At 42.9% G+C, this 27,962-nt stretch overlaps 1 protein-coding gene across 1 annotated transcript; it reads left to right on the forward strand.

Annotated features, from left to right (window-relative positions):
* Positions 1–591: 591 nt before the first annotated feature.
* LOC141144163 (serum paraoxonase/arylesterase 2-like) lies at positions 592–27,919 on the forward strand. The gene is made up of 9 exons (XM_073629579.1): positions 592–747; positions 8,033–8,106; positions 9,131–9,186; positions 10,614–10,782; positions 13,514–13,640; positions 15,406–15,606; positions 19,572–19,653; positions 21,174–21,302; positions 22,433–27,919. Exons 1-9 carry the CDS (start codon positions 683–685, stop codon positions 22,592–22,594), a joined length of 1,065 nt encoding a protein of 354 aa, XP_073485680.1. The 5' UTR covers positions 592–682; the 3' UTR covers positions 22,595–27,919.
* Positions 27,920–27,962: the final 43 nt, after the last annotated feature.

Genomic DNA, 27,962 nt, shown 5'->3' on the forward strand with positions numbered 1-27,962 from the left:
TCTAAAAACTCGCTAATCTTGTTCCGAGTGCAGTAAATTATGGCTTCATCATACAGACTGGCTTCCCAAGCCGTTGTTTACAAAATAAAGAAAGCTTGCAGAGAAAATGTCATTTTTTTTACTTTATAAATGCCATTTTTTGCTGTAGCAGGTTCTATACATGGTACAGATATGCCACTTTACAGGCAGACTAAGGGAACCCCCCCCCCCCAAACACTATATTTAAAGGAATTTTTCATTTCTTTTTTTCATTTTAAGCATCATTAAATCACTGCTCATTTAAAAATGATATTTTTTGAAAACTTTTTTTCCTTTGATACATGTCCACTTGGGCAGTACCCGGACCCCCGTACCCTTTGTGTGCCCAATAACTTGCATATAAGCCTTTAAAATGGGAAAATGGGTACTTTTATTTTTACATGTTCGGGTCCCATAGACCTTAACGGGGTTCATTTTTCGGCTCTGAACTTTTGCGATGTTCGAAAGTTCTGGTTCAAACTGAACTGGGGGTGTTCGGCCCATCTCTAGTTGCACGACACTTTTATTTCTTTTGATGCTTTTAGGCACATGTCACTTTCACAGCCTCGTGGACTGTCACCAAGGCACCGCCCTTAATAACTGTCACAGCTCTCATAAAGCAGAGTTCAGGCAAGATCTCTCTTACAGCACTGACATAGGAATCATGGTGAAAATAACCCTTCTCGGGGTCATCCTGGGATTTCTGGGGGAACGTCAATACCAGTTCAGGTAAGTTACATTCTTTCCCTCTGTATGGTGGAGGAGAATGCTTTTATATAATAACAAAGGTAACATTTACTTTGTTTAGAGACACTTTGTTGCATAATATGTACCTGACCCCTACTTAGGCAGCCTATAGACTTTCACATGCCAAGAAACTACAAATCCCATCACTTACAAAATTTAACAGCTAGAATGAGACCTTGCTGTAGTAAATACTGTTTCCCAAATTATAATTTTCAGATCCTGACCATAAACTAATGACGTATTTATTGATACTATTTTGTGGAATTGTGGCTAGTTTTAGTTTATGGCGCACTTATAAACCCAAAATATATACACTTATATAAACTTGTAAATGTCTAAAACTTATATAAACATATAAAAGACTCATAATAAATGTATGAGAAAAAAAGAAAACTCCCCTCACATATGGGACTTTAAGGGCTCTAAGGAAGGTGCAAACCATCAAAATTGTATGAAAAAAGTATTTTTATTGGTATCAAAATATATGTTAAAAAAGCAGTTTAAAAAGGTATCATCAATACAGTACATAAACACATGAAAAAATGCCAATGTAAGTTTTTTCACTCAGTAATATTGGAGAATAATACAGAAACCCATACACCAACATCGGAGTCTGTAGAGCTCCTTCTTCAGGGAAGATTTTTTATAATCTTGATAAATACAATGTTTAAAACAGAACATATAGAGCATTTGTTGTTGATTATTAATGACAAAACAAGATGGGGGTGGACAGGAGTGAGGAATGGAAGAGCAGGAAGGAACAAAGCGCAGGATTGATTAAGATTAATGTTTGTAATTATTCCAACCAGAATAAAAGCAATCAATATATCAGGGAAGTGGCCATTATTTTAGCAGAGTTTGAACCTCTCCTTTATTTCATAATAAATGTATAAACCTATAAAAGTAAAAACGTATAAACCCTCAAAAATATCTACCATCTTTTGTATATAAACACAATAGAAAAAAAGATTTTAGGCGGACAATAGTACATGTGAATATAATTTTTAAAAAACTCTGCATTGTCACCAAAGCAATAATAATGTCCATGTGCTAACTGATTAATCTGCTTGAAGCAGAACTTCATTCTCCCAATCAACACAGTTTTTTAAAAAATTCTCATGCTGCTAGCATTAGTAAATAAATAGGAAACAATATCATATTTACTTGTTTTAAACTTTATTTTACATTTCTTCAGTTACTTCCTAGTTTCTCTGCGTAGACAAATTATGTGATACATCTCAGGTTTTCTTAGCTAAGCACGCCTGAGTTAAGGGCAAATGGATTCCAGGAAGTAAATGCTACTGCCCTTATTCAAGATGGCTGCAGCTAGAAATGCTAGGGTTTTTTTTTTCAAAGTGATTTCTCAGCAAAATAAAGCATGGATACAAGTGATGGATAAGTGAGTTTACTTTGTCTATTAAGAATGAATGAAATAGCATTTTTGGTCTGTGGTGCTCAGATGCAGTGTAGTTCGGCTTTAAACACTTTCTTAATTTGGAGGGTATATGGTTTTGGCGGGTGGGTCTTAACACCGAGTGGCTGCATATTTGCATACCAAAATATAAATACAGGTGCCAAGAGCTTTTGTCCTGTGTCCTTCAGGCACAGTTACCGGTGACTAACGGAAAGCTCCCGATCGCTAGTTGCGATCGGGAGAGTTCCGATCATGTGACCGCTGTGACAGCCAATCACAGCAGACACATGATCATAAACCCCACCCCACCTCCCGGTATCTGAAACCCCTTAAAGGACCAGTAGGTGCTGGCGCCAAGGGCTTTAAAGTGGTTCTAAAGGCTCAAGGTTTTTACCTTCATGCATTCTATGTGCAGCAGCTTCTCAGCTCACCCTTATACTTCAAAACAAAAACTCTTGCTCATAAATGTGTAAGCCCGACAGTTCAAAGTTCTAGATGGACGGTAGCTTTCAGCCTTGCTGCCCCCAAGGATAGGGATATCCTAACAATCAAACAAAAAACAGAAAAGAGAGGGTGCACCAGCCTTGTGCATTATCCTTAAAAAAGTGTATTAAAAAAGAAAACGTAAAAGTTACTACTCACAAGGGTAGATGAAAATCACGCATAATGGTCTAATGATGGTGGTGATAGATCCACCAATGGCAGTCTCCAGACCTATGGACAAGACGTGCAGACCACTGCTGGCCAGCAGCGGTCTGCACGTCTTGTCCATAGGTCTGGAGACTGCCATTGGTGGATCTATCACCACCATCATTAGACCATTATGCGTGATTTTCATCTACCCTTGTGAGTAGTAACTTTTACGTTTTCTTTTTTAATAAACTTTTTTAAGGATAATGCACAAGGCTGGTGCGCCCTCTCTTTTCTGTTTTTTGTTCACCCTTATACTTACCTGAGCTCCATTGAGATCCAGTGACGTGCATGAGAGCCTCAGCTCTCCGGGGACTCTCTCTCCTCATTGGCTGAGACAGCAGTAGGAGCCATTGGCTCTCGCTGCTGGCAATCACAGCCATTGAGCCAACGAGAAGAGATTTATAACTGCTGGTCCTTGAATGGCTACAGCTAATCACATGGTACAGGGTGCTGTGATTGGCCATGTGATAGCTGTGGGCCAGTCATGAAATAAATTTATTCATAACAGCTCTGCTGACATTGTGATTGGGTGGACACAGAGGTCGCAGGAGCAGCATGCTCTGCACCCCTAACCTGTAACAGGCTGGATGACATACGTGTACGTCATCCAGCCTGCCTGTGCCAGCCACCCGCAGTAAATTTACTGTGGTCAGTCAGAAAGTGATTAATCAACGTTGTACTACCATATTCCAAAAAAATGGCAGTTAGCTGGATGCGTACCGTTGTTGATAAACAGCACTTCAGAAAACTCACTCGGGCAGCCAAAGGGCCCATGAACGGCTGTGATCTGAGCTGTAATTGGACAGCTCAGATCACAATCACAATGTAGAGAGCCAAACAGAGTGTCTCTTTACTTTGTAATCACTGTGAACCAATCACAGTCATCACAAGCGTAAACACTAGTAGTGTTTACAAACATTCAGCACATTCACAACGAAGGAAGCTCCCCTTCCTCTGTTGTGATCAGGGGTGAATGTTTGTAAACGGAACAGGATTGGTAGAATAATGGTGAAGAAAAGTGCCAATGATTGTGGGGTTTTCTTTTATGGTCAGGGGAAGTGGGGTGGGATTCAAGTGCCACTAATCAGCAATGATTGTGGGATTTTTTTTTTTTTTGAGGTCGGAGGTTCAAGTGCCACTGACCACCATTAAGTGTCATAAACTTTTCAGGGGGTTTAATGTGGCACTGACCACCATCATTTGTGGTATTGTTTTCAGGGGGTTTAAAGTGTCAATGACCATGTTGACTGTGGAATAATAAAAGATAAACATAGGAAAACCCAAATTTGTGTTTTTCCTTCCTATAGAAAAAAATGAAAACCCTAGTGGTAATTAAACACCACCAAAAGAAAGTTCTATCTGTCTAAATTAAAAATTTTAAAAATTGGGTACAATGGTGCATAACCATGTAATTGTAAGTCATAAATATCACAGGACTGAAAACTGTAAAATGGCCTGGTATTGATGGAGTATTACATGCTAGCACTCAAGTGATTAAATACAGAATATGCCACAGTTTTTCTAAGGGGTTCCCTCCTTAATATACCCCCAGATCCTTTGTCTCCCAAGCATGAAGAAATGCTTCTAAACTGTGCGTAAGGAGCAATTCCTGTTGAGGAGACCATCCCAGAGTCTACATTCATTTTGGTCTGGTGCCCAGATCAGAACGCCATCTGAAAGTGAAGATTTGTGCAGGTTCATGCAGCCGGCCACCTGTCATTGATTTGAACAGGCTGCCTGCACTCCACTGCGCCTGTGCATCCCGGGCGGCTGACGATAGGCATGGTGTTGGTGTACAAATCAGTATGCCAGTGTAAATGGGCCTTGAAACTGCAGAATGGGCGTCATGGACTTCAGTAAACATTGATTAAAGATAGCTGAAGTCCATAGAAACATAATTAAAACTACAGCCAGCATCTCTATTTAGTGCCCATTGGCTTCAAAGGTGCATTAAGGACTCAAAGAAGGCTCCCTGACTCTTGTGAAATGTGTTGGAAATGCTGAATGTCCTTTAAAGTAGAGAGAGCTTTTAGAGTTTTAGATATTTTGAAATGCAAACATATATTTTTGCCAAACCTAGAGGTCGTTGGTATGCATAAAGTTTACTGAAACATTGCAAAATAAGTCAGAGTTCAAGTTTTTGTCCATTTTTTTTTTGCATTGAAGTCAGTTAATGTTACAAATTTTAGAAACCCAGCATTGAAAATAAAGGTAAGTAAAGATAATCAAAAAAGTTACCCTTGTCTAAAGTGTGCCTATTATCAAAAAAAAAAAACTCATTAATTATGGCCATAGACAAGCAGACGTCTTCTCAAGAACAAGGTGAGGTGGCATTTGCCCAAGAAGTTGTTAAGTGTTTGTGTGTGACAATGGCCATAGTTAGAATCTCACTTTATAGTCTCCTATGGTGAGACCCCATACTGCCCGAGTGTTGGATTAAGTCATCAGATTGGGTTGTCTATAGTCACTCTAAACTTTGGACTCAATAGACCCATCATATAGCTCATCACAGGGGTCTCCAAACCTTATGAACAAAGAGCCAGCTTACTGTCCTTCAAACTTTGAGGGGGCTGGACTGTGGCCAGTGTAAGTAGAAAATGCCCTGGTGTCAATGGGAGTAAACAATGCCCCAGAATTGGTGTCGGGAGGAATATTGCCCCAGCATTTGTGTCAGTGGGAGGAATAGTGCCCCAGCATTGTTGGTATCAGGGTAAGGGATAGTGCCCTGGCATTGGTGTCAGTTGGGGGATAGTGCTCCAGAATTGGTGTCAGTGGGAAGTATAGTGCCCCAGAATTGGTGTCAGTGGGAGGAATAGTTCTCCAGCATTGTTGGTATCAGGGCAAGGGATAGTGCCCCAGCATTGGTGTCAGTTGGGGGATAGTGCTCCAGAATTGGTGTCAGTGGGAGGTGTAGTGCCCCAGAATTGGTGTCAGTGGGAGTAATAGTTCTCCAGCATTGTTGGTATCAGGGAAAAGGATAGTGCCCCAGCATTGGTGTCAGTGGGAAGAATAGGGCCCTGCAGTTGGTACCAGTGGGAGGAATAGTCTCCCATCATTGGTGTCAGAAGGAAAAATAGTTACCCATTGTTGGGGTCAGTGGTATGAATAGTGCCCTATTGTTGGTATCAGTGACAGGAAATATGCCCGTTGTTGGTGTAGAAGGAATAGAGCCTTGTATGAAGAGGGGGAATAGTATCCTGAGGGCCTAATAAGGGCAAGCAAAGGGCCACATCCAGCTCCCGGGCCACAGTTTGGAGACCACTGGCTCATCATCTAAAGATTACAGTCCAATTATACAATCCCCTTTAAATTTACCATCATCCATGTAGTACAAAGGTATTTTTGATAATTAAAAGGTCTGTTAAGACACTAAATAAGTGAAAGTCTATTTACACTTGTGCATTATGGCAATGGAATTGATTTACTAAAGGCAAATAGACTGTGCACTTTGCAAGTGCAGTTGCTCCAGAGCTTAGTAAATGTGGTAGAGCTTCACTGTGCAAAAAGTACCCAATCACCTGCAAGGAAAATAAAAAAACAGCATTTTTGCTTGCATAGGATTGGATGATGGAAGTCAGCAGATCTTTAGCTCCGGAGCAACTGCTCTTGCAGAGTGCACTTTGCAAGGTGCACAGTATATTTGCCTTTAGTAAATCTTACTGGCAGGGGCTGGGGAAGACCCGGCTGTCATGGTGCACGTTGGCACCAATGACAAAGTCAGAGGCAGATGGAGTGTCCTAAAGAACGATTTTATTGACTTAGGAGCTAAATTGAGGAAAAGGACCTCCAAGGTAGTGTTCTCAGGAATACTACCGGTACATCGAGCCACACCAGAGAGGCAGAGGGAGATTAGGGAAGTAAACAAGTGGCTGAAGAGCTGGTGTAGTAAGGAGGGGTTTGGGTTCCTGGAGGACTGGGCCGACTTCTCAGTGTTCAGAGGGTGGTGATAAATGGGGAGTACTCAGAATGGTCAGGGGTGGGTAGTGGGGTCCCCCAGGGTTCTGTGCTGGGACCAATCCTATTTAATTTGTTCATAAATGACCTGGAGGATGGGATAAACAGTTCCATCTCTGTATTTGCAGACGATACTAAGCTAAGCAGGGCAATAACTTCTCCGCAGGATGTGGAAATCTTGCAAAAAGACCTGAACAAATTAATGGGGTGGGCGACTACATGGCAAATGAGGTTCAATGTAGAAAAATGTAAAATAATGCATTTGGGTGTCAAAAATATGAATGCAATCTATACACTGGGGGGAGAACCTCTGGGGGAATCTAGGATGGAAAAGGACTTGGGGGTCCTAGTGGATGATAGGCTCAGCAACGGCATGCAATGCCAAGCTGCTGCTAATAAAGCAAACAGAATATTGGCATGCATTAAAAGGGGGATCAACTGCAGAGATAAAACGATAATTCTCCCGCTCTACAAGACTCTGGTCCGCCCGCACCTGGAGTATGCTGTCCAGTTCTGGGCACCAGTCCTCAGGAGGGACGTACTGGAAATGGAGCGAGTACAAAGAAGGGCAACAAAGCTAATAAAGGGTCTGGAGGATCTTAGTTATGAGGAAAGGTTGCGAGCACTGAACTTATTCTCTCTGGAGAAGAGACGCTTGAGAGGGGATATGATTTCAATTTACAAATACTGTACTGGTGACCCCACAATAGGGATAAAACTTTTTCGCAGAAGAGAGTTTAATAAGACTCGTGGCCACTCATTGCAATTAGAGGAAAAGAGGTTTAACCTTAAACTACGTAGAGGGTTCTTTACTGTAAGAGCGGCAAGGATGTGGAATTCCCTTCCACAGGCGGTGGTCTCAGCGGGGAGCATTGATAGCTTCAAGAAACTATTAGATAATCACCTGAATGACCGCAATATACAGGGATATGTAATGTAATACTGACACATAATCACACACATAGGTTGGACTTGATGGACTTGTGTCTTTTTTCAACCTCACCTACTATGTAACTATGTAACTATGTAACCCCAGTGCATGCTAAAAGGCACACATTAACGTGCTTTTCTAAACCACAACTGTTCTAGGTGTGGGGTAAGGTGACATTCATTGGCAATGGCACCTCAACCCATTGTACAGTAGAGCCCAATATACTGCAGAGCCTAGGAAGTTATGCTGATTATGATTATATTTCATTTTTGCAGCCATAGAGCTGGCTCCTTCAAAGAAAAGATAGAACTTGTTGATCTTCCCAACTGTCAACTTGTGAAAGGAATTGGTATGTATGCAATAATTCATAAACGTTCAAAATATAATATTCCTTCCCAAACCCTTTTTTTTTTTGGGAGGGACATCTTTTAAGGGTGATAGCGATCGGTTTTACTAACAAGATGTGAGGAAAAATATTGCATTAGAAACTTTTAAAACGCAATTTTATCAAAAACATACGGCATAAAACAGAAAGAAGAAAATATTGTTTTTTTTTCAAACTTTTTTGCCTTCTTTCATTTATATAATAAACAATAAAAAAAAAACCCAGTGGTGATCAAATATCACCAAATGAAAGCTCTATTTGTGTGAAAAAAAACAGAAACATTCTTTTGCGTACAGTGTTGCTTGACAACGCAATTGCAAGTAAAAAATGCCCTGGTCTTAAAGAGGGTAAAACCTTTCGGAGGTCAATTGGTTAATGTGGTGGCTTTCTTATACCCGGTGGAGCCCCCAACAATGTCCATGGGAGAGTCAGCTTGTATAGAGTGATGGGAAGAGAGCGTAAAACTAAAACCATAAGGATCTCTCCAGATATGAATTTTGATTCATCACAATGGAAGAATCCAACAGTTGACAACTAATACACAACAGGGGTTAAGCACGAATTCTCCTTCATCAGGGTCTACATTTATTGTGGAATCTGGACATGGTGCTATTCCTGGATTGTAATTCCTCATAAGCTGTAGTTAAAAGCTCAATTGTCTGGCCGTACAATGTTTGTGTTTGACAGGAGTGTAAATTTATTTTGGCCTAATTAGGCATTGTAGGAAACGTTCAAGTATAGAGGGTGCCATTACTGATTTCTCTGAAGGTACTTTTGCTTCTCTAGCTTTCAAGGTGATCCAGTGGCTTTCTAAGCCACCAAGATACAGGCATATTAAAGATATTACTGATCTCCCTGAAAATACTTCTTCTCTGCTTCTCTAAGCCAGAAATAGACAGGCAATTGTTTATAGCAATAGGCCAGAAATGACAGCCCTTGTATGATGGGTGGCATTGTTAATAACTATGATTACTTATTTTTTATACAGAGTATGGCTCAGAAGATATTCATCTTCTTCCCAATGGACTGGCATTCATCAGCTCTGTAAGTACAATAGTTCTTATTTATGGATTGATGCTGCCCCAGCTAATCTAATTAGTAGTGGTTTTCCAGGTACACTATATTATCAAATACATTGGGTCACCTGCCTTTACACACACATGGATTTTAATGGCATCCCAGTCTTAGTCCGTAGGGTTCAATAATGAGTTGGCCCACCCTTTGCAGCTATAACAGCTTCAACTCTTCTGGGAAGGCCGTCCACAAGGTTTAGGAGTGTGTCTATGGGAGTGTTTCACCATTCTCCCAGAAGCGCATTTGTGAGGTCAGGCAATGATGTTGGACAAGAAGGCCTGGCTCACAGTCTCCGCTCTAATTCATCTCAAAGGTGTTCTATTGGGTTAAGGTCAGGACTCTGTGCAGTCTAGTCAAGTTCCTCCACCCCAAACTCGCTTATCTATGGCTTTATGGAACTTGCTTTGTGCAATGGTGTGCATTTATGTTGGAACAGGAAGGGGCCATCTCCAAACTGTTCCCACAAAGTTGGGAGCATGAAATTATCCAAAATTTCTTGGTATACTGACACCTTAAGAGTTCCCTTCACTGAAACTAAGGGGCCAAGCCCAACCCCTGAAGAACAATCCCACACATAGGTGTGCGCAGCCTATTGCATTAGGGTGTGCACCTCAAAGCAGGTGAGCACACAGGGGGACCTGGGCAGCAGAAAGAAAAGGAACTGGGACAAGAGGGGTGGCATACATTGGTACGAATCCCCTGTATTTTCCTCCAGTGGCAGGTAAATATCGGCGAGAGGAAGAGGAGGAGAAGCCTACTTTCAGCTGCTGCAGAAGAACATGCAGATCGGTCCATTAATTTCCACTCCAGCCGCCTATCCTGTCCAGGTTCTGGGGGTCGGCAAGTAAGGATCGTGGCTTACCTGTCACCTGCCCACAATTGATGGGTTGCCAACCCCAGGATTAGGGTGTGCCCAGCCACACCTGGCACACCCCTTGCACACACCTATGACCCCACACCATAATCCCTCCTTCACAAAATTATTTGGACCAGTGCACAAAGCAAGACATGGATGAGAGAGTGGACGAGGAGGCGGACGAGGGGTGGAGGAACTTGACTGGCCTGCACAGAGTCCTGATTTCAACCCGATAGAACATCTTTGGGATGAATTAGAGCGGAGACGGCAAGCCAAGCCTCCTCGTCCACTTTAGTGCCTGACCTTACAAATGCGTTTCTGGAAGAATGGATAAACATTCCCATAGACACACTCCTAAACCCTGTGGACAGCCTTCCCAGAAGAGTTGAAGCTGTTATAGCTGCAAAGGATGGGCCAACTCAATATTGAACCCTACGGACTAATACTGGGATACCATTAAAGTTCATGTGTGTGTAAAGGCAGGCATCCCAATAAGTTTAGTAATATAATGTATGTTCTAATAGGTTATATCTCTTTGAAGGGCCTGAAATACCCAGGGATGAAAAGCTTTGCACCAAACAGACCCGCAGAAATATTGCTGGTAAATATGAATGATGATATCCTTCTCCCCGAACCACTACAGCTCAGTGAAGGCATCAATGCATCTTCATTTAATCCTCATGGGCTCAGTGCGTACATTGATGAGACAGGTAAGGAACTACAACCATATTCTATTCTCCATTCACTCCCCTAACCCAATCTGGTGATTTGGATGTTTAGGTATTTGTCAGAAGTAGTTTAGCTAAAGTGAAAACCCTCAATTTTACTCATTAAGCTGATTAAAGTGTTTGTAACCCCAGCATTTCATATTCCAGATATGTGCCTGCTGTGCCATGTACTTGTATGAGAAAGTCTCCTGTTCTCTTTGCATTGCTTCCTTTATGTAAAATTCCTGCCAATCCCTCTGCTTTCCTATTAAAAACTGACCACGCTAAGCAGGAGAGCACACCGTGGTCAGTTCTCTAGCTGTGCTGGGAACTCAGCCTACTCTCCTCCAATGATCAGACTTGTCCTGACAACGTCCCCCCCCCCCTGCACAGCCATTCACTAGGGGGATCAGTGTGCTGCTGTTTCTCCTCCCCCCAGCTCTTATGCAGCTGAAAACAGGGATGTGCGAGAATCTCATCTCCTCCCTGAAGAAGGAGGGAGGGGCTTTTGGCCAGGATGGTGGTTGCTGGGAGTGAATCAAGGCCCCCACTTACATTTGGCATAGTAGGCAGGATAAGATACATCACTGCCTGGAGATGTGCATCAGTCTGGAATGGATCACCCGGACTGTCCTAGCCTACACGACCCGGGGTGATTAAGACCTGGACTGGTTCCCCCAGTACTATTGTGGAAAAGCCTGTCCATGGAGAACTCATTATTATGGAGTGGAAGGAGTCATAAGCTCTGCTGCCCTCTATGGAGAAATTGAGCATAAGTGGATCAGCTTAAGTGGAAGTTACAGCATTTCATGTTGTTCCAGTGCTGGAGGACTCTGAGTCTGAGAAGCTGTCAAGTGATCATATGAGTTCAAAAACTGTGAGTGTGACGGGGCTGCATGTGGAGACTACTGTGGAAGCAGGAGATGATCCGGGAGCTTTGTGGGAGCCCTGTTGGCCCAGGAGGGCGAAGAACGATCTTGGTATTGCAGGGTTCCTAACCCATATGTGATTGTCTGTGGCTGTGCCCTGATGACCATGAAGGAGGAACCTGATGGCATTGAGGAAGCAGTAGGAGCTGTAGCTGCAGATATCTTGTCTATCATGTGCGCAAATTGTACAGCCTGGACTTTCTGTTCCAGAGGCATTGCTTCAAATTATTGAGGTGGAGCGACAAAAAAATGTTTTTTTTTTTTTTTTAACAAACAGAATGTTCCTTCATTGTAAGCAAAGGCATACAACATCAGTGACATGGGAATTAATCAAAGTAACATCATCTCAATTAGAAAATGGTAATAAGGCAATGTCCACATGACAAAAACAATGTACATAGAATACCTGTAAACACTTTTAGAAGCAGGAAAGTCCCACCCTTGGTTCAAATAACATCCAATAAGAAGAGGAGGGTTTCCAGCAGAGCACCAAAGCGGACAGTAGGGCAATTACCCCACCTAAGCCGTCCACGGCTGCCACACCCTGTCATACTTCCTAGGACAATTCCTTCCAATGTAGGTCAGCTTATACAATAGTAGGGCAGCATTAATACATTTTTCCCAGGAACCCATGGAGGTAGGCATTTCGCTTAAGTATATTTCTCTCTTAGCATAAAAAACAAATAGGAAAGCAATATTTTTGTATATCTAGGACTTAATTCATCATCTTGAAAACCCAACAGCACCAGTTCAGGAGAGGCCAAGAGGGTGAGCTGGAGGCGAAAGTTAATAAGTTCAATCACCTCTGCCCAAAGCCCAGCCACCCTCAGACAGCTCCAGAACAAATGTATATACGTGCCTATAGCATCTCTACAATGGGGACTACTCTGTGGTCTCTGAGGGTAGATTCTGTGCAGTACCCAGGGAGTATAGCAAACTCTTTGCAAGAATTTCATCTGAATCAATTTATCCCGGGATGAGATCAGCAACCTGGTACTATCCTCAAGACAGTCCTCCCAGTCTTCCCCGTCAAGGTCAGGAAGGTCTGCCTTCCACAGTTCCCACAACAGGTCAATTTTAGGGGAGTGCACACTTAGCAGAGCGGCTAAAGATTTATGAGACTTCTGCATGGGAACATTTACTGGTACCGAAATATAGACAAACTCTTGTTGAGGACTCTACTGCTATTTGCAAATTCTGTCTGTGTTTTACTAAATGGAATAATGGCAGGTACTTTGTATGGAAAAGGTGGTGTTGCCCCTGCCTGAAGGGGAGGACCTGCATTGACCTTCCAGACCACAGTTATTACCTGCTGACCTTGGTGTGGGCAGTCACCGAACACATTGCCAAATACCTGGCAGGAACCAGTTCAAGGTCTGGATGGATAACAATCCACTTGCTAATCTCCAACCAAACTTGGCACTTTGGAGCAACACTGTGCAGCCTGCCTGGCAAAGGTTGAATTTTCCTTGCATTATCACTCCGGTGTGCAATGTATCTTACTTTCATATATATCTATTTCCCTTTGAAATGCTCACTCCACAGAGAGCATTTTCCCCAACATGGCAGTAGCGCGCATTAGTACAAAACTGTGTTGTGCAGCCCCCTACAGGAAGGTAGAATACCTCAAATGGTACACATTGCATGCTTTCAGTAGTTAGAGCGAGGAGGGAATGAACTTACAGACCAGACAAATGATTTGTAGACCTGTGGATATTTGTATTATTTATACCACAGTGTGTATTGCTTGGTCAAGACTCAGGAGTTGGCCTTTACAAAACCTGACCTCTGACTCTTTCTTTTAGATGGCACGGTCTACCTTTTTGTCGTGAATCATCCTGACCACAAAAGCTTTATTGAAATATTTAAATTTGATGAGAAGCAGAAATCTCTCCTACACCTGAAGACCATTAAACATCCATTATTGTACAGGTATATTCGAAAATGACATTAACATTCTGAGCAAGCCTGTATGGTAAAACAAAATGAGGGCCTACTGAGTATATTTGTATTTATTTGGCCTTTTATTTGTACTGTAGGAGCCTTCTCTCCACCTGTTTTAACACTAGACCTTGGGTTAAAATTTCTCATCTTTTCTCAAACTTTTTACACCAGAGAAACCCTTGAAAAAACTTTTATGTTTCAGGGACCCCCTGCTTAAACTGATTCATTGTTGGTCAGTGGAGAAAATGGCCCCCTTATAGACAGTTAAAATAATTTTAGACGCAAGATCATTGATGTCATGCAAGTGGTGTTGGCTCTGAAACCATGTGGGGATCATGAAATAGGAGGTCAATCAGCCACTGCTTAAGGAACCCCTAGCAACATTTGGAGGAACCTAGGGTTTACCGGACCCCTGGTTGCGAATGGCTGCTCATGCTAATGCTAGGGGTGAGCAGTCCTTTAAAGATGTTAAATGGTAAATCAATCAAAATAAAATAAAAAAAAAAAAAAACAAAACAATAGTCTCTTTCTAAAGATAACAGAAATCGCTGTGGTAGATCCAAAAATAGCAGCTGGCAAAAACCTAGTCAAATTGTATACAAATATAAGTTCAAATTGCTGCCCTTATAGTGACAAACAAAAATTCATAAAGGGGAACCATTCATTTATAAATGAAACTGGAATGGAATTGGATCACATAAGATTTTCATTATCACAGCGGTAGATTTGGACTTTGGACACATTTGGGACTATCATTTATATTTTTATTTCTTTTCTATTTTTGAATTAGTGGTTCACCTTTATGAACTTTTTATTTTCACTATAAGCGCATCAATTTGAAATTATAATAGTTTTTATCTCTATGTGCAATCTTGACTGTAATAGTAAATCCAGCGTTGTGTACCACTCAGTAATCCAAGGGGATTGCTGGATGTATGTGACAAGCATTTGTCCTAAATTGATTGTGACCATATTTTGTTTATTATAATGATTTCCTATGATTTTCAGCTCCATCTAGTGGCCATAATGTGATATTTTCCTGGTTGAGGTATTTCAGAAAAAATACTACATTATGGTGTTGAATTTATAAGGAAATCAATGCTGTTGATGTGCTGTGTTCCAGTGCAGTGGATAGTGGGAGGCAGGCTGTCTAATCAGCAGTGAAAAAAAAGCAATGTTTGTGCCTTCTGTTTACATTTTCAACTTCAGTATATGGGATCGTAAAAATTTCTAGACACCACAGACAGTTATTCAAAATGTCTGCACCCACCCGTATATGTTCAGTATTACATATACCGTAACAAGAAAATTCAACAGGTGTATAATATTTTAACTAGATAGTCAGCTATTGGACCTCAGGCACCCTTTTCTTGTAAGAAGCGGAGGACATGGCCTGAAACTTCAACTCACCTACTGCAAACTTGTAACCTTCAGTGCAGCAACCCCCATAGCTAAGATTCAGAAAACAAGAACACTAACTGCATTATGCAACTTTCCTAGTAATGCATACTGTACATGCTCAATGGCCAGTATAGACACTCCCAATTGACTAGGAGGCAGTGGGTGGGCAGGAAATAGCTCCAAAGTCAGAAAAGTCAAGTGAAACCGGGATCAGAGAGGCACACAGACAAGGAGCTTCTGGCTAAGAAACGTGACAACAACACCTTGTGGTGCTTGCTATTTACTTTTAGTATTGCATCTAAGAAAAGTATTTTATACACTGGTGTAAGATTTTTTTTTTTTTTTTTTACAGCGTGAACGATATTGTTGCTGTTGGACCGGAGAGCTTTTATGCCACTAATGATCATTATTTTGAGAGCATGCATATGAAATTTTTAGAAAATTTCCTTGGATTACAGTTGTCAAACGTGGTGTATTACAGTCCCGGGGATGTCCGAGAAGTAGCATCGGGACTCTACATGGCCAACGGAATCGAAATATCAAACGATAAAAAGTATGTGTAGCAATAACTCTCGGTGGAGCTGCTGGTTTAAGCGGGTCTGTTACCTTCACTCTGCTTCCCTCTGTTTCACCGGAACCGGGTCTAGGGTTCTATTGAGTTTACTTCTGGACGACACACGCGCCAACACTGGAGTACGTTTTCAATGCTTTATTAAACAAACAACTTAGGAAATAGCAGGAAAGAGGTGGAAAGGAAACTTGCAGAAGAAACTCAAATATCCTCTTGTAGGGTTCTTTTCAGAACTGTCCTGGTAGAATTCGAATACTATACGGAATGCGCTCCCCTTGTGGGACACACTCCTTGCTCGTCTGGATAGGCCTCTCTCACCGGTCTAGCAGCCAGTACGCAGCATGAATCAAAGTCTCTGCCACAGACTTGTTTGGGAACAAAACCCGTACGATCCTCTGCCACAGGATGTATCAGATTTTCTGTAATGAATGTCAGTCACAGTGCTTGAACCTTTAAGCCAACCCGGCAACACTATGCTGTATAGTTACTTTCGGATACGTCCTCCAACCGAGTCACCAGGCCCCTCTATAGACCAGCACTCTGCGTGATCTCTCCAAGACAGGTCCTCCTCTGGGATCTCCTCGGTTGTCCAGCTTCGTCACACAGGACCGACAGCTCAGGACCATTCCTCGGCCGCGGTGGTAGGCCCCAGACAAGCCTCTGGACCCACCCCTGCGCCGCAGTATTGTGGGCCTCCAGAACGGAGGACCACGAGGTAGCTCCTTAACGCATACCTGTCGGCCAGGAGGGCCAGCAGGTGGCTGAAAACGAACCCCAAAATATATCGTCTGTTCCATAAATACCCTCGCCCAGAAAGCAACTCGGAGGACAACCTCCACCGAGTTGTCTCCAGGACAGGAGAGCATCCATACGCTTCAACACGCTGCCTTTCCAACCCTGACCAGTGGTAACAGCGACACCCACTGGTCAGCACGGAAACACACACAACGTCAGCCAAGCTGGAACAGAGGCGAACTTAACCTTCCTAACGCACAAATTATTAAATTTACCTAACATGCGGTAGATTGTAAATCTACCAGCCCTACATATGTACTTTCTTTTTTTCATTAATAAAAATAATAATAAAAATACTAGCATATAGATTAAACTCTTTTCTTTCACAATACATTCATCTGGACCAGGCGGGCTTTGTCCCAAAGTCCCCTTTCACACTGGGGCGGTTTGCAGGCGCTATTGCGCTAAAAATATGCAAACCGACCCGAAACAGCCGCTGCTCTGTCTCCAGTGTGAAAGCCCTGTCAAGAACACGGTGACGTACAACACTACGACGAGCCGAGAAAATGAAGTTCAATGCTTCCGAGCATGCGCCAAATTGTTTCCGAGCATGCGTGTTTTTTTTGCGCATCGGAATTGCATACAGACGAACGGAATTTCCACCAAGAACTTTTTCCGTCAGAAAAATAGAGAACCAGCTCTCAATCTTTTGCTGGCAGAAATTCCGACCGTGTGTATGCAGCATTAAGGGTATAGAGTGTGGAGATAGAGAGCACAAGTGCTTACTATTTGCAGATAACCCCTACTGGCATTTTCCTTGACCATCACCTCCCTCCCCAACCTATATGCAATCCTAAAACCATTTTCAGAAATCTCAGGCCTTAAAATCAATCACGACAAATCAAAGGCACTAAATATCTCATTGCTGAGCTCTACACACGAAGCTCTCGAACAATCACACCAATTTAAATGGGAGTCAGAAGCCCTACCTTACTTAGGAATACGATTGACCCCGTCCCTACACACCCTATATGCACACAATTACCCTGCTCTATACAGACGCCTGTCAGGGGATCTAGCTAGGTGGCAAATCCATCCTCCATCCTGGTTCGGCAGACTTCACTCGATAAAAATTATTATTCTTCCAAGACTATTGTACTTGTTTCGCACATTACCAATGGCATTAATCACATCTGACCTGTTATCATTTCAAAAAAAGATTCTCAAGTTTATATGGGGAGACAAGAGACCCAGGGTGAACAAACGCACTCTATTCACACCAAAACAGAAGGGAGGGCTAGGATTACCTGATCTGCAGAAAAATTTCTATGCGGCCCAACTGGCCCAACTTACTAAATTCCACTCTCAACAACCCCAGGCACTATGGATGACCATGGAATCTTATTCCTGTCATCCCAATCCAATCTTGCATATCATGTGGCTACCAACAAAAGAGAGGCCAACTATCTCGCTAGACATTTGGCACAGACTCGCAAGGACTCAAAAAATTCAAATCACCCCACAACCCACTAGTACCCTTCATGAAAAACAGTGAGTTCGCCCCGGGCCTCACCCCCTGCTTTTGTAAGGTGGTCTAACAAGGGCTTTCTACGGATTGCAGATCTTTGTGACCTAAAAGGCATGCTATCCAAAAGATTGTTGATAGAAAAATACCAACTACCGAATTCTGAACTCTATAGATTCACCCAAATACATTATTATATGCAAACTCTATCACGTAAGGGTGACCTTGTGACAATGACCCCCATGGAACACATGTGTCGACAATATGATAAACTTAGGGGTCATATATCTGCAATCTATACTATTTTAACACATGTCTCAGTAAAACTGTCCTACATGACACAATGGGAACATGATCTACAAGAAACTCCGGACCTCGAGGAATGGCACTCAATAGCAATGGCAGCCTCTAGATCACTTAGCAACACCTCAATTATTGAAGCAAATTATAAAGTTTTATTAAGGTAGTATATGGTACCGGCTAGACTTGCCACATTCATGCCCGGCGCTACTCCAGAGTGCTTTCGGTGCTGCAGCCAGGTGGGATCATTGTACCATATCTGGTGGCTATGTCCCAAGGTACGGAGGTTTTGGATTAGGGTCTACAACTTTGTGTACATCCTTACCCAGATCAACCTGACCAAATCCGCAAAGCACGCACTCCTGGGTGGCAGGGTAGCAGAAGCTTCCAAAGCCCATAGACGGCTTCTAACGTTCATATTCACAGCAGCCAAAATTACGATAGCCAGGAAATGGAAGTCAGCAGCCCTACCATTCGACCAACTTAAACGCAAACTGTCTTGGCTTATGCTAAACGAAAGATTAACAGCAAATGTGCAAGATAAAATGAAGTTGTTTAAAAAAGTATGGGATCCTTGGATCAGATATTTAACCAATGATCCCAGGGCAATCACTATTTAAGACCCTTCGTGAGTGCCATCATTGGGAGCGTGGAGTCCTCTCTAGCCCTCCACCGCCCCCTCTCCCCCTGTCCTCCTCCCCAATCTTGCTGCCTAGCCCCACTGATTTCCTTTCCTCTTTTCACTCTGTCCTTTCCTCTTCTCTGAGACCCTGGTATAGAGGGGTCTGAGTCGCGCCTCTCCATGATATGGGGGACGGCCTCCCCGAAGTTAGATGGGAGGCGGTATCTCCTAAAGTGGAGGACGCACTCTAAGCCCCATCATGAGAAATTGATGTAGGGATACAGAGTATGGTCTAAGGCAGGGATATGCAATTAGCGGACCTCCAGCTGTTGCAGAACTACAAGTCCCATGAGGCATAGCAAGAATCTGACAGCCACAAGCATGATACCCAGAGGCAGAGGCATGGTGGGACTTGTAGTTTTGCAACAGCTGGAGGTCCGCTAATTGCATATCCCTGGTCTAAGGAGTAAGGTGGAGGACCACTGTATAGTCTGCTATAAATCAACGTAGACAACTCAGATAAGGCAACATTGATAATAGAGCTGTTATTAAATGGCCTTGTGATAGTAAGAGGTCAATTGTCCACACCTATACTATATGTTAGACGGACAATAAAAACTGTACACTGTACTGCAATAATGCCGAGGTCTTTAATCTGAACTGTCAAAAAACGGAATAAAAATTATTGAAAAATAAAAATAATAATAGTAATAATAATATTAATTATTTTGGTTTGTTCACATTATACTTTTTTTATTTCTTAAGGTTTATCTATGCTGTTGATCTCATAGGTCATACAGTCAATGTCTATGAGAAACATGCAAGCTGGTCCCTAACTTTTGTAAAGGTAATTACGTTTTAGATATTGGCTTTATTCTGTTAATTTATTCTGTTTTTATTATTCGTTTTTGGAGTCATTGTAGTATTGAACTTTCTTTCTGTGTCTTTTTCTAACTTTCTCTCCCTGCCCCGCTTGCTCTTTCTATTAAATTCAATTTCAACTTTCAGCCCAGGGAGTGATAGGGTCTTCAGATACACTACCTTGTATATTGTATATATAAACTTTTATCTCAACTGTACAAACGTCTAAATGCTCCTCTTGAAGGCTTTGTCCCGATATACAAACTGTTGTAAAATTAAAGCTGAAAGTCTGCAGTTAAAGCACATCTTGTTCGTTTCATTTCAAATCCACTGTGGTGGTGTATAGAGATAAAAAGATTAGAATTGTGTCGATGTCCCAATATTTATGGACCTGACTGTATGCGTATGTCCTGTAATGCCACCTAGTGGGCCAATATACGCACTCAGAGTCTACTTTGTAATAATCAGAATATGTACAACAGTCTTGACTCGTCATCTTCCAGAGTCCTGGAACAAATCAGACAGAGCGACATCCTATCTAACTAACTCAAACTAAATACTAACATTTTTATTCCTCTGCATGTTAGTAATAACTCACTAGTATTTCATGTACTGGTATTTACTCTACATAAAGTCTCAGAATCCTGGAACAGGATTAGTGCATAGGTGCAGCCTCTTGTACAGTAATCCAGCATCAAGTCCCATGGGGCACCAGGGGCAAGCTGCCCCCTCCTAGTCTCAGCTCTCTGATTTCCTCAGGAGGGAGAAGGACAATCTCTTCAGGGCTCCAGACTGTTTAACAGCATCGCAGCCACCTTCTGGATATACCTCCCTAGGTATTGGCTAGGCCCTGCTCAGTGTTTATGCTGATCATTTGAATTCTCCCTACCTAAAGTAAGACACCTTTTCTAGAGGCAGGGGAAAGCAATCACACTTCCAGCCTGTGAAGCCCTGAACAGACCAGGCTAAACAATTACTGCTCCCCTGATTACAGCAAGATCAAAAACCAAACCTAGCAGCCTAACTAGGCGGGTGCTACACCTGTCTTCTGCTTCTAGTTATTCTGTTCTTCATTGACCCCCTTCCTTTTGCTAAAGATAATGAAGTGAAATTTGGGATAAGAGCAGAGGGTCTCTGGAAAGTAGTGTCCCTCGCTACTGAATACTTCAGGCACCATAGCAAGAAGTGGGCCTTATCCTCTAGGACTCCCTGGTCGCTCTGCTGGCACAGCCTACTCTACGTAGGCTTGTAAGTCTCTCTGTGCCAACCTGGTTTAATTCCCAGGACGTGGACATTCACACGCTTTCTTTCTTTCTTTCTTTCTTTCTTTCTTTCTTTCTTTCTTTCTTTCTTTCTTTCTCTCTCTCACTTTTTCCTTTCTTCTCTCATTCTCTCTATTTGCTCTCTCTCCCTCTCTCTCTCTCTTTGTCTCCTTCTCTTGTATGTACATGTATTAATGGATACAAAGCACATTATTACATTTCCTTCTTTTTTTTTTTCAACCAGGCAGTTGACGTAGATACTTGTGCGGATAACCTTTTTGTGGATCCAGTTACAGGGGATGTTTGGACAGGAGCACATCCAAATTTATCTAAAATGTCTGAATACAAGGAGGAAGATCCCCCTGGATCTGAGGTTAGTGTATAAGTTATAATATATTAAAGCATTTAATTCCTCTTCGTGCACCAAAATAATAAATGTTAATGTCCAACAACCCTTCTTTAACACCCTTGGAGCAGCCCCTGCATTCTTTTTTTTTCTTTTTAAATATGATACACATGCAGTGCTCACCCCCAAAGGGGCCATTGAGAATATGTCAAGGTCTCCCAGGCTAGTACAGAGGCTGCCAGCCACCGACACAGCTCCAAGCACACTGACAACACAGGCTCAGTCTAGGGCAGTGATGGCGAACCTTGGCACCCCAGATGTTTTAGAACTACATTTCCCATGATGCTCATGCACTGTGCAGTGTAGTTGAGCATCATGGGAAATGTAGTTCCAAAACATCTGGGGTGCCAAGGTTCACCGACACTTGTCTAGGGGATGTCTTTTTGTTAATTTTATTTGCAGAAACTTGAACAGGTTTTAAGGGTTCAGGATACTCAAAAATGACAGCAGAGATCAACAGGGGGACAAACTTCTTACAATATCTCATTGATATAATAAACAGGAATGCTAGGTCTCTGTAAGAGCAGTCCCAGTCCATCCAGTAAATTCTAGAACAAGAACCCCCTGAGAGCCCAAGACCAGGTCTTACAATGTTCTAGGAAAAGCTTTTCCACCACTCAGCTTCCATGTTGGAAAGCATCAACTTGGAGTCTGGTCTGGAAAAGGAGAGAAAGATCCTTCTCCAGACCAGACTCCAAGTTGATGCTCTCCAGCAAAAATCCTGTTTGCCTTTCTTCTCCAGCCCAGCACCTGCTGAGGCCCAAACTGTAGCCATTGTAATAAACTAGCTGCCTCCCAGGGGAAGCAATCCCAGGGGGGTTGGAACCATCCCTGGAGAGGAAAGAAAGCTCTCTGCCCAGGCCTCCCAAACATTTACTGTACATCTGTGTGAACAAGCCCAATGAAACAATGGCCTGCATTTAGATCAGTAAAAGAAAAAAAATGCCCGAATGCCTAAAAACATGGCATTTTTGGCATCTGTGTGCAATAGCTCTAATACTTTCTTTACACTTATAAATGAGGTCCTCTGTTTTCATGCTGCATTTACGACTGAGAAGCACAATGGAGAAATAACGGAAGCTCTATTGATTTTGCAGGTGATCCGTATACAGAACATTCACTCAGATCACCCGATAGTGACCCGGGTTTACGCCAATGACGGCTCAGTGATTCAGGGGTCTTCCGTAGCTGCAGTGTACAAGAAGAAGCTGATTATAGGGACCGTATTCCACAAAGCTCTGTACTGTCAGCTGGATTGAGGAGCCACCAGGAGCTGGAAAAACTATCCAATATAAATAACAAAATACTGTACTATAATGTTTGGGAAAAAAAGCTTATCTTTGTGTTACAAATTTTTTTATTTTTTTGAGAAGTGAAAAGTCATTAGGTGTAATTTGCATAGACAGACTCAGGGAATGATAATGGAATCTACATCCAGTGTGCAATGTGTATTGGAATGTTACTAAAGTATTAGCTTGCAAGTTCTTCTGAAAATCCTCCCCTCTAGTGGTCAGTGGTAACATTGCATCAATGTGCAAAAGTAAAACTAAAAGCTCCTGCATGACAGTGTTATGCCCCGTACACACGGTCGGATTTTCCGACGGAAAATGTGTGACAGGACCTTGTTGTCGGAAATTCCAACCGTGTGTAGGCTCCATCACACATTTTCCATCGGATTTTCCGACACACAAAGTTTGAGAGCAGGCTATAAAATTTTCCGACAACAAAATCCTTTGTTGGAAATTCCGATTGTGTGTATACAAATCCGACGCACAAAGTGCCACGCATGCTCAGAATAAATTAAGAGATGAAAGCTATTGGCTACTGCCCCATTTATGGTCCAGACGTACGTGTTTTACTTCACCGCGTTCAGAACGATCGGATTTTCCGTCAACTTTGTGTGACCATTTGTATGCAAGACAAGAGCCAACATCCGTCGGAAAAAAAATCATGGATTTTGTTGTCGGAATGTCCGATCAATGTCCGACCGTGTGTACAGGGCATAAGAAGTACCAAATTCAGTTCCTATGTGAAGCATAAGCTTTATAAGGTGACTGAGCCAAATCCTTGTACATTTGTGTCTGACACGCTCCCCCTCCTGGACACTGCCACTCATAGCGGGAGGGTTTCAGTAACAGAGTCAATCCTGAAAGCAGAGGGTAGGACTAGGTGTGGCCAGGTGCCTACTGAAAACCTACAGACTTGTTAATCAACCAGATTAAAGTTATTATAAAGGAATATAAAAAAATAAAAAATAAATCTCTATACTTACCTGCTCTATGTATTGGAATTGCACAGACTAGCTCCAAACCTCCTCTTCTTGGGTCCCCCGCTGGCGCTCCTGGCCCCTCCTCTCTGTCCAGTGCCCCAACAAGAAGCCGCTTCCCACAAGGACACTTGTGCATGCTAACTTCCGAACCCTGCTGACGCATTAATTGACACAGATAGCGGGACTCGGCCTCGCCCCCCCCCCCCCGCACCCTCATCACTGGCTTTGATTTACAGCACTGGGAGCCAATGGCTTCCAGTGCCCCAACAAAGCCAGTGAGCCATGGAGGAGAGGGGAGAGAAGAGCTGCAGACATGCACAGTGCCGGCCCATCCATTAGGGGCGACTGAGCGCCGCCCCCTCTATCCACGGCCGCCAACCCCTCCACCTTCTAGTGATGCAGTGATGCTCTATCTATCGCCACTGCCACCCCCTATTCATGCGTCCGGCCCCTTTCAGGATGCCGGGAGCCTGAATTACAACGGCGGGGGTGTTTTTTTTAAAGCCCCTGATTAGAGCCAGAGGCTTTAATAGTCTTCAAAATAGTATGGGCTCGTGGCACAGAGCATTACGAACCCACCCAGGTGTTACAACAGCGAATGAATATTCAGCTTTAAATGCTACTAAAATCATTAGAAAGGAAATAAATATTTGTAGAATATAGAGAATATACAGAACAGGATTGCTACATAAACAAATTAAAATTGGGAATATGGGGCAGTCTTGCTAATAATCTTTTAAAGGGACTTTGAAAATGGGACTTATATTAAAAGCAGTTGAGTGGGGTGTTGGCATGCTGTTTGTGCAGAAATAGGAACAACAGCCATTCTTATTTTTTATACTGTGATTATTAGTTTTGCTACTAGATGGCAGTGTAAGTCCAAAGTGTGTCTAATGTAGTGTTCTTCCCAGTGGAATTACATGGTTATGATGTCATTTTTTGTCTCTGTTATGCATGTCGTTTCCAAAAAAAACAAGAAGGGTTCAGTCATTAGTCCAGCAACGTCATCAAAACTGGTAAGAGTCATATCTGCAGAAGCTTTACAACAGGTTTTGGGCTCTGCTCCAGCCAACATATGGCTTGTTAAGCCTCACTTTTGTTTAATTATTTTATGTTTTATCGAACTGAATTAGGTTATTATTGCTCTGTAGTATGCTGACCTCTTGTGGCAGTTTAGAGCCACTACAACTTGTTTAGTATGTGATTTTGGTTTCTTCCTCTGCCCTCCCCTCCTGTGTAGTGCTAGTTTTTTTTTTTAAATCAAAAGGTTTTTATTGCAAAAGAAAAACAAATCAAATAAAAAAATACATCACATTACACTTCAATTTGTCAGTGAAAGAAAATTGACATAACCGTTAGTCATTCCTTTCAATACCCGAGTAGCAGTGAGTATTCAGTGTATGGCACATATATTGTTTATTTCTGTATGGTTATACTCTGCGATCCCCTGTCATGGTACTGGCAGCCTCAACATCCCTGCTTTTTCCCCTACAATGTTACTTTATTTTTAAAAAGCTAGCATTTCCCCAGACATCCATTATGTATATGGGCATCTGAGCAGCCCCATCTGTACCAGTTCCCTGGGACTAATCCCGGGTGTATCAAGCCATGCTGCCCATAATCTGTCAAATTTCCCAGGGTTCTCCTTATGCTGATATATGTATTTTTCCATGGTAAGGGTATTACCCATGTGCTGAATCCAGGATTTAACAGATGGCGGAGTGACGGATTTCCATTTCATAAGTATTATTTTCCTAGCTTGGAATAGGGCTCTGGCAAAGGCCATCCTGGTCATTTCCTCTGGGGTTGCCCCCTCCAGTACTTCCAGAAGGCAACATAGTGGATCAAGAGGGACTCCCAATATCTATGGAATTTGGGGCAACACCAGAGGAAGTGTATCAGGTCATCTGGCACTATCCTACACTTGCCACACATCGAATCGGGTAGTTTGCCCATTTTATGAAGTTTTACTGAGGTATAATGTGCCCGCAACAGGATATACAATTGGGATACTTTTTGCGATACATTCATCAAACAAGTGTTAACGGCTTGAGGGGCCTCTGCCCACTGCTCTCCTGTAACAGGCCCTAAGTCTGCCTCCCACTGGGTCGCTGCTTTCATGGGGAATCCCTCTAAGAGTGCGGATAGAAGCATAAGATAGCATTGGGATATTATACCCTTTGTGTCCGTTGCCTTTTGTAGTATGTGGAAGACAGGAGTGGGTGATTGTACCCATTCCACAGCAGTACCTTGTACTTTAACAGCGTGCTTTATTTGTAGGTAGTAAAATAGCATGCTGGAGGGCAGTCCAAATTTAGATTGCAGGTCAGTGAAAGAGATTAGTCTCCCATTGTGAAAGTCATGCCTGAGGTGAGTTATTCCCATGGGGCACCACCTAGGTCCCTGTTGGAGCTTGGCCAGTTCCTCATACGTTTTATTCCTCCATAATGGGCTGTAAGCTGTGTACCCCGTTACTTGCTGCAATTGTTTGACTTTATTCCACACCGGCTGAAGGAGTGTGTAAGTGGGCATTTGTTTGTTGGGCTGTTGGAACAGCTGTGCCTCCAGGCCCTCTGGTACGGACTCCGCCCCTGTGCCAGTAAGTAGGAGTTTGGCTGAGGAACCAGCAGGCTTGGGAGCCATAGCTCCAATCAAGTGTTGCAGCTGTGCAGCCAAATAGTATGTCCAAGGGTTGGGGAGTGCCAAACCACCCCCCTCATTTGGATTTTGTAATTGTTCCAGTTTGATCCTGGGGGCTTTTTGTGCCAAAAGAGTAATCTGAATAGGGAGTTGACCACTCGAAAAATTTTAATTGGAATAACCACAGGTGTATTGTGAAGCAGGTATAGAAGTTGGGGCATAAGGATCATCTTAATAAGGTTTGTTTTCCCCGCCAAAGACATTTTAAGTTGATTCCATATGTTTATTTTGTCTCTGAAGCGAGTCAGTAAGGGGTATATATTTTTGGCTGTAGTAGTCAGTCAGCTTGAGTGAAACGTGGATACCCAAGAATTTAAAGGAAGTTACTACAGGGACAGGGCAGGGGAGCTCCGCGTCCAACCCAGGTGCCCCATCCAGAAACATCAATGCGGATTTGGACCAATTAATGGTTAAGCCTGAGTAGTGGCCAAAATCTGTGATGAGCGGCATTGCATGTGACAACGAATCGTCCACGTCCTCCATAAAGAGGAGCATGTCGTCTGCGTAAAGCATTCATTTCTCATGCAAGTCACCAAATCCCCTGATCTGTGGATGATCCCGCACCTGGGCAGCAAGAGGCTCAATGGCCAGTGCAAAGAGCAGGGGGGACAAGGGGTAGCCCTGTCTAGTCCCCCTGCCCAGTGCAAAGGCAGGTGACATCCTGTTTGACAAGCGTATGGCAGCCTGTGAAGAGCTATACAGTAGCTTTGTCCCCTTGATAAATCTAGGGCCAAATCCAAATTTGGACAGTACAGCCCAGAGATAGCGCCAGCTGACACTGTCGAAAAACCTCCCCACAGCATGATGCTGCCACCACCATGCTTCATTGTAGGGATGGTATTGGTCAGGTGATGAGTGCTGCCTGGTTTCCTCCAGACATGACGCTTGTCATTCAGGCCAAAAAGTCCAATCTTTGTTTCATCAGACCAGAGAATTTTGTTTCTCATGGTCTGAGAGTCCTTCAGGTGCCTTTTGGTAAACTCCAGGCGAGATGTCATGTGTCTTTTACTGAGGAGTGTCTTCTGTCTGGCCACTCTACCATATAGGCCTGATTGGTGGAGTGCTGCAGAGATGGTTGTTCTTCTGGAAGGTTCTCCTCTCTCCACAGAGAAATGCTGGAGCTTTGTCAGAATGACCATTGGGTTCTTGGTTACCTTCTTGATTATCTCTCCCAATTGCTCAATTTGGCCAGGCGGCCCGCTCTAGGAAGGGTCATGGTGGTTCCAAACTTCTTCCATTTACGGATGATGGAGGCCACTGTGCTCAGTGGCACCTTCAATGCTGCAGACATTTTTCTGTACCCTTCCCCAGATCTGTGCCTCGATACAATTCTGTCTCTGCAGACAATTCCTTGGGGTTCATGGCTTGGTTTGTGCTCTGACATGCACTGTTAGCTGTGAAACCTCATATAGACAGGTTTGTGCCTTTCCAAATCCTGCCAATCATCTGAATTTACCACAGATGGACTCCAAACAAGTTGTAGAAACATCCCAAGCATGATCAGTGGAAACAGGATGTACCTGAGCTCAATTTTGAGTGTCATGGCAAAGGCTGTGAATACTTATGTACGTGTGTTTTTTTTTTTTTTAATAAAGATGCAAAGATTTCAAACAAACTTCTTTCATGTTGTCATTATGGGGTATTGTTTGTAGAATTTT

This window comes from Aquarana catesbeiana, linkage group LG05 (genome assembly GCF_042186555.1).
Source record: "Aquarana catesbeiana isolate 2022-GZ linkage group LG05, ASM4218655v1, whole genome shotgun sequence".
Classification (NCBI taxonomy): domain Eukaryota; kingdom Metazoa; phylum Chordata; class Amphibia; order Anura; family Ranidae; genus Aquarana; species Aquarana catesbeiana.

Bases quoted from the DNA above. Each gene is read 5' to 3' on its own strand.
- LOC141144163 (XM_073629579.1), top strand. From the start codon at position 683: ATGGTGAAAATAACCCTTCTCGGGGTCATCCTGGGATTTCTGGGGGAA. The intron at 748-8,032 runs GTAAGTTACATT...TCATTTTTGCAG, and splicing joins GAACGTCAATACCAGTTCAG to CCATAGAGCTGGCTCCTTCA. The intron at 9,187-10,613 runs GTAAGTACAATA...ATCTCTTTGAAG, and splicing joins GACTGGCATTCATCAGCTCT to GGCCTGAAATACCCAGGGAT.